General features: G+C 32.5%; 2 protein-coding genes across 2 annotated transcripts; both read right to left on the bottom strand.

The window, feature by feature from the left end:
• Positions 1–347: 347 nt before the first annotated feature.
• Positions 348–3,799, bottom strand: LOC136810921 (TWiK family of potassium channels protein 7-like). Its single transcript, XM_067067507.1, has 2 exons — positions 3,312–3,799; positions 348–2,165 (listed from the first exon to the last, which is right to left on the bottom strand). Exons 1-2 carry the CDS (start codon positions 3,703–3,705, stop codon positions 1,552–1,554), a joined length of 1,008 nt encoding a protein of 335 aa, XP_066923608.1. The 5' UTR covers positions 3,706–3,799; the 3' UTR covers positions 348–1,551.
• Positions 3,800–3,979: 180 nt separating this feature from the next.
• Positions 3,980–6,122, bottom strand: LOC136811004 (TWiK family of potassium channels protein 7-like). The gene is made up of 2 exons (XM_067067614.1): positions 5,697–6,122; positions 3,980–5,139 (listed from the first exon to the last, which is right to left on the bottom strand). Exons 1-2 carry the CDS (start codon positions 6,106–6,108, stop codon positions 4,577–4,579), a joined length of 975 nt encoding a protein of 324 aa, XP_066923715.1. The 5' UTR covers positions 6,109–6,122; the 3' UTR covers positions 3,980–4,576.
• Between the last annotated feature and the right edge of the window lie 1,467 nt (positions 6,123–7,589).

Below are 7,589 nucleotides of genomic sequence, written 5' to 3'. Positions count from 1 at the left end.
TTTGCAATTTGAGACGATTTAGATTTATTCTTACATTGTTTTATATATTCAAACTATCAAAAAGGTTTCCTTACTACATACGAAAAAGTTAAGCGAAAGGAAAAAAAAACTTGAATCTTTTGAGAAAACTATCACATATTCTCCATCACACACCACTTCGAATTATTTTAACTTTCTCAAGAAAGAAATAGCGAATAGACCAAAAGCAAAAATAGTCAATCAAAATAATTTTTAAATTATCACAGCTAAAGAAGTTTAATCGTAAACAAATTATTTTAATGAAAGATATATAAAAAACGCAATTCCCAATTGCAATCAAAAGTATTTATTTTCAAAATAATGTCTGGAATTCGATAATTATTTTTCGATGACGTAAGAATGTATAAATTAGCAAAGAGGCAAGAAAATTCGCGACTCCCTTTTCATAAGAAAAATTCTCGTGTTTCTTTTTTGTGACAAAAAATTTCATGAGAGAATGAGGCTGAAATCTTAGAAAAATCTGAACTGGGATGGATACAGTACACGTTTTTTATAAGAATAAACTATATAAGAACAGCTTCGATGGTCAAAATGTTAAGAACAAGTTAAGAACATTTTAAGGCTTTGAGGACTCTAAAATATCCAATATTTAGGAAATGGACAAAAATGCTCAAAAAATGGTGAAAATAAGAACATGTTAAGAATATTTTTAGGCTTAAAACTAAAAAGGCTAAGAAGGCTTCAAAAAAATTGAATGTTCTTATAAAAAAACCTTGATTGAATGATTCTATAGGAAAATTATATTAAGAATTTTTGTTGCTAGTGTTTCGGTGTTCATGACCCCTTCTTAACAGATTTCGATGAAATGAAATTAGGAGTACAACATAGAAAGGATAATTATGAAAAAAGCAAATTTTTGAATTTCTGCTGACGTCAGCATTTAATTTCCAAATTTCGTACTTTGCTGATTTCTGCTGACGTCAGCAAGATTTGAAAAAACGTTTTATTCAAAATGATCCTTTTAATGATATGCAACTTTGGTCCAAATTTCATGTTTATATCATCGGCCAAACTGGAGTTATTCAAGAAACAAGCTTTTGCTGACGTCAGCATTTTTTGCTTTTTTCCTAATATCTTTTTTTTTGATGTAAAAATTAATTTTCAAACAGCCATTCTAGTGATCTTCAGTTCAATAAAAAATGGGGTATTTGCTGGTTGAAAAGATGCTTGAGAATATGGAATATGGTCAATATTGTTGAGAGAAAAAAATACGAAGGTCAAAATTAACTTCTTGATGAATATTGTTGAGTGAATCTGCAATCTTACAACATTATCCAGTATTGGATGAAAAATAAATTCATCTGAGATAGGGTGGACCATTTAAAACAAAAGAAAAGTTTTTGAATAAAATTTTTATGGAGAAAAAGGATTTCATCTGTTCTGGTCTGTAAAATATATAAACATATGCCCTCCTCGCACCCCTCACAGTTAGTTTGGGGTTACTGTTTGAAAGTATTTTTTATGATCTGGACCATCAAGCCCCGAGGGGTGTTATTCGGTAGTTTCTCAAAGTTAAACAATATTTGGTGCCTTATCATCTAAAGTGTTACGGTTTATTTCGACATGACATTTCAAATTCTCATCAGGAACATCAACAACATTGTTTTCACGTTTTTTCTGGTGATGATGGTTCTGTTGCGATGCAAAATCACTTTCAAAAGATGTCAGAAAATCAATAAAGGATCCGATCAACGAAAAAGACCAGAAAAAGAAGACCAGCTCCACAGTCGTTATCAAAACCAACATAAGAATATCGAGTTGATAATAATACTGTAGATTTGGAGTTATATCACCGAAACCTATTGTCAGCATTGATATACATGTGAAATAAATGAGATCGAAATAGCTGTAATGGCTCATCGCTGTGAATTTATAGAATAATGCTTGTGTTCCTACTGTGGTGAAAGTTAAGAGAAAATGAATAAGCGCAAATTTACGTTTAAACCATACAATTTTTTCATGTTTCAAGCAAGTGTTTTCAAAGCATACGATGAGATATTTGATAGTGTTGTTAATTGCTTTGCCAAAAAACAGAACAGTCGCTGACGCCATTGGAATACCAATAATTGCTATCAATATTGTCAATCCTCTGCCAGGAGTGGATTTCGGAACAATGTTACCATAACCTGAAATTAAGATCATTTATCAAGTTATTCCTAACGTTAGGAAATTTTCTTTATAGTAAAATCGCTTGATTTTTTTAGTCAAAGCACTTTAAGGGGTAGTGGAATCAAAATAACTTGGGTACCAACTTTTTTTCGGACACCCTTTGGTGTGATTCTCAGACAAATATGACGGTCTCAGGCTAAAATTATAGGGTCAAAAATTAATGAAAATTTTAGCTTAAGAAAAAAGAGACCTCTTGTATATTTTTGGAAAGCTCTATCTCGAGTTAGGTACAGAAATCACCTATACTTGCAATATATCTATAAACTTAATTTTTTGAGAGCTTTCCAAAAATATACAACGTTCCGTTTTCTCAAGCTAGAATTTTCATTAATTTTTCACCCTATGATTTTTGCCTGAGGCTGTCATATTTGTCCGGAAATCACACCAAAGTGTCCGAAAAAAAATTGGCACCCAAGTTTCTCGGTCGAACTTTAAATTGCTAAAAAACGAGGAATTAATCAAAATTCTCAATATATTTTGACCGAGATTATATTTAAACCACTTTCCCATTGAGGAGACCAATAATCTATTTGAGTTACAAAAAGATTCCAATTAGAGAGGGAGTTGTTCTGGTTCTATTCATGATGTGCACCATTGTAATGTCTTCTTACATTACACCACGGACCCAATAGCTGATTGGTTGTGAGTGACGTAAAATCAGTCAATACGTCACTTTCAACCAATCAGCCATTGGGTCCGTGGAAGACATTGCAATGGTGCATATCATGAATACGGGAGTTCACGGTTGATGCAGGTGTGGGATTTACCCACTTCGGACTGGGTTGCCGAGTTCGTAGAAAATTTCGACGGAATTTCAAATTGACCCATTTACTCAGGAAAAGAATTTAGAAAAATAGTTCAAATTGTCGGAAATTCTGCCGGAAATATTGATTTCTAAAGAAATTTTTGACGGCACTGTATATTTTGTTCTGGTCCAGAATATGTGGCGGAATTTGAGGGAAAATGACTTTGAAAATGACCCTTGCTATCTATCGAAAATCTTATTCGAGATATGACCAAATAAATATGTGGAGTAGTCTGTCTCACGACAAGAAAATCTAATACAAAAGCATAAGACTGATAAGAAAAATAAAATAGGTTACCGATGGTAAAAGTAGTTGTCAGCATAAAAGTCATCCATTTGAAAAACTTTTTATGATCAATGGTGCAGCTTTTCTGCGAATATTTGTCAATTTTGCATTCACGATTGTGGCAAAATTTAGTGACATTGATATAAAGTTCAAAAGCTTCTGTGTCATTCACAAATGTCGTCTGGTTCATTGTACCAACATTTTGACAAAGTTCGAAAGATTGTTGGTAGTCGGCTGGACATTGTTCGGGAACATGAAAATAACATTCTTCAACGAAGAAAAGGATGATTGATGATACAAGTGAGATAGCTAATGCAGCTATTGAAAAAGCGATGAATCGTTTCAAATTGTTCAGAATCTCTTTCCAGAAAATTATTTTTGATTCTTCAATGTCTTCGATTATCATTTTCCATCAAGACTTCACAGCTCTTCTTCCCGAAAAACGAAAACACAGGTACTGTTTGTCTTTTTGGGGGAAATAATTTTTTCACCCCTTTTGCTAATTATATTTCATTATTATTTACGTCGGTAAAATCTTTCTTGAGAACACAGAAAGAATCGAGTATGGGGTGTATTCAAAATATCAAAAATATCAATTATTTATATAAATCACAATAATTTTATTTCAATCAATAAAAATCAAATGAAATTGGGAAATTTTCTTATTGATTATACACGCTTTTTTATAAGAATAGTGTACTTTGGCTGAGGGTGAGCATTATTCTTATTTTTCTACTGCTCTAAACAATAGGTCTATTGTTCTAACTCTTAAATCTCACCCTGATATTCTTAAAGAATTTATTCTTATAAAAAAAAGCGTGTATTCAAATTTTCAAAAGTTTACAAAATCAATGAATTTGATTAAAGCTCGTATTCAGAAACGAAATTACTTGTTGACGTCAAGGCCAACTGCTGCGTGCGCTCAAAGTTAATATGTTTAAAGCAATTTGGACTTCTTACCCTCTGGTGTTAAATAATGCTCCTTCCTCGTTTGGTATTTTTTACTTTTCTTCAAAAAAAACTCGTTCCGAATTTTTTTACATAGCATATAAATATTATGCAAAAAAATCTCGGAACTCGTGAAGTATCTTTTGTATTGTACTCGCAACTGTCTGATAACTATTACTTATCGTTCATGGATACACACAGTAGATAAGGACAGTTAGGAAAATATTTAACGGGGTGTACGTACGACTATCTTTCTGCTTTGGAGAACAGCAAAAGTTCAAATATTTTCCCTGGTTTGAGAAGCTGTCATTTTCAACAATCGCTTCATCCTACTGGTCTATCGCGTTATTATTTTTCGCAACATAGTTTTCATCCATAATAGTTTTCTTTTCTTTCTTTGGATATCCAGCAAGGTCAGTTTCAAGTGATGTTAAAAAATCAATGATAGATGCCATCAGAGAGAAAGTCCAGAAGAATGAAGTTACCTCAACGGCTGATAAACCAATGATTTGGAATGTAGTGAGACTGCTAACATAGTCGAAATCAGGCGATATATCACCAAAGCCGATAGTCAACATTGATATACAAACGAAATAGAAAGCTTCAAAGAAACTTCTATTGTTGAACATTGTTAAATGATAGTACAAGGAATACAAACAAAACGTCAATATTGTTATAAGAAATTGTATTGTAGCCACCTTGCGTTTAAACCATACAATCTTGCCACGTTTCAAGCAAGTGTTTTCAAAGCATACAATGAGGTATTTGATAGTGTTGTTAATTGCTTTGCCACAAAACAGAACAGTCGCTGAAGCCATTGGAATACCAAAAATTGCTATCAATATTGTCAATCCTCTGCCAAGGGTAGATTTAGCTACAACATGTCCATAACCTATGGTAAATTCAAGAGATTCAAGATTCAATTTTAGGAATTGAGCGCACACAGATATCGAGATATTAGATATAGAAATCATTACATTTAGTAAAGTAATCTACCAGGTCTTGAAGATTTAGGGTACAGAAATTAGGACAGGAAGATTATATTTTTTTAAACTTGGACCATTGCATTGAAATTTTCCTTAAGTTGTTAAACAACCCTGTATCAAAGTATTTCCCATTGGAAAAATCGGAAAAATACCCTAAAATGTCAACCCAACTGGGAAATTGTCTTTGTTTTAATCCCCATTTGAAATTCAATGGAATTGTACTCCAAAACCATCCCCATTAGATTTTTTTCGACCATTTTCCCCCATTGGGATTTTGATAGAAATTCATCCCCCCCTGCGGGAAGAAGTTCCACTGGGACTGGGAGAAAGGGATATTGTAAAGGCTCTGGCTACAAAATTGCATTGAAATAACAATATTAGATAGGCGCAGGAAGTGCATTGAGAGATTTCTGTGATAAGTCACATTTACAAAATGAATTCATTTTAAACTTCAAATACTTACCAATTGTAAAAACAGTTGAGCATAAAAAACTCATCCATTTAATAAAACTGGTTGTTGTAAAATCACAATTTTCCTTTGAAGTTATTATAAATCCATCCTTATTGCATTCAACCAATTCAATGTGATTACAAAATTTAGTAATTTTGGTATAAATTTCAAAAGCTTCAGTATAATTCAAGGTTGTCGTCTGGTTCTTTGTATCGACATTTTGACAAAGTTCGAAAGTTTGTTGGTTATTGGCTGGACACTGTTCGGGAACATGAAAATAGCATTCTTCGACGTAGAAAAAGATAATTGTCGTTATACAAAGACCTACTAGGAGGGCAACGAGGAATACAACATATTTCTTCAAATTATTGATAATCTCAGTTTTGAACTGTTGCTTTGATTCTTCGATTTTGGTTAAAATCATCTTATCATGTGAGTTTATTCTTTGACGTTCATTCACAAATTAAAGATTTGGTTTGATACTTGAAGAATATCTTTTAGCTAGAATTTTTTTTTTTTATATCAAAGTTCTAATTTGATTGCTTTTCATTCATTTTTTCTGTTTTGTTGGCTTTTTGGGGAAAGAAAACAAATGGGAAACATTGATATGGGAAAACTAATTTATAATGCAAACATTGTGTGATCCGTGAAATCCCATCATTGGAGTTTCAGCAACTAATTCTTGATTTTTATATAGTAATTCTTTAAACAAAAGTATCGAACAATTTTCAAAGAAAGGGTCTATCTATCATTTTTTTTAATAAAAATTCCTGACTAGTGAAAAGCCTAGCCTTTTCGGTCTCATGCTCTTTTGTAGAACAATTTTAGTCAAAACCTAAGAAAAATCCCAATCCCAAGATTTCCGAAAAGGCTAAGAAAATTCTGATGAAGCCCTCTTAAAGTCAACACATTAAAGGAAGAAATTTTGGCGGGAATTTAATTTGGCGGACGAAGGATATTTTTGTCTAAAAAACGCCATTAAAAAAGAAAAAACCTGAAATAGCACACTGGGGGAATAAATAGAGCAACTTAAATTTGGCGAATAAGGGAAAAAATTAAATTTGACGGAAACTTAATTTGGCAGATTTTCACCAAATCCGCCAAAATTTTCTTTCCGTCAAAATTTCCTCCTTTAATGTAAACTATTTTAATAAGAACATCCAGATTTTTTGAAGCCTTCGGGTGTTCTTACTTTTTGAGTTTTAACCCTGAAAATGTTCTTAACATGTTCTCATTTTCACCATTTTTTAGTCTATTTTCTTAAGAAATCGGGTGCTTTTGATCTGCAAAGCCTTAACATGTTCTTAACTTGTTCTGAACATTTTAGCCATCGAAGCCTTTTATAAGTTCTTATATAGTTTGCTCTTATAAAAAAATATGTGAGCGAATAAAGTAAAGCAAATTTTAAACATTTTAAGCCACAAAGTCAAACAGGAAGAAGAACAGCTAAGCCTCAGTCTTATTAGCTGTTATAAAATAATATGTATTGTACAACCTTGTAATTTTTCTTAACGCCAAAAGTGCTCGATAAAAACTCTTAAGGGCTACATACACTACACAATATATTGTCAGGCAATATATTGATGATATATTGCTGAATGTCGACAATATATTGAAAAGGTGTCCGCAATATATTGTCAGCTCGATTTGCAATATTCCAACAATAAAGGGGGATTGTTTACGGAAAGAAAATTCCTTTTTATAATAGAGTACCAGTTGTTTACTTCGTACATTACGGTCCGCAAACCATATTGTCGAATATTGTTCGTCAATATATTGTGTAGTCTAAGTAGCCCTTTATAAAATAATAATACAATACGAATAACTGGTTTGGAGGTCAATACGGTAAAATATTGACCGCAGCCGAAGTACAGACCGAGCTTGCGAGGTCTGTGCGCAGGATAA

This window comes from Clytia hemisphaerica, unplaced genomic scaffold, assembly GCF_902728285.1.
Source record: "Clytia hemisphaerica strain Z4C2 unplaced genomic scaffold, Clytia hemisphaerica genome assembly, whole genome shotgun sequence".
Taxonomy (NCBI): domain Eukaryota; kingdom Metazoa; phylum Cnidaria; class Hydrozoa; order Leptothecata; family Clytiidae; genus Clytia; species Clytia hemisphaerica.
The sequence above is the reverse complement of the archived record's forward strand: the minus strand, read 5'-3'. Positions and strand labels throughout refer to the sequence as shown.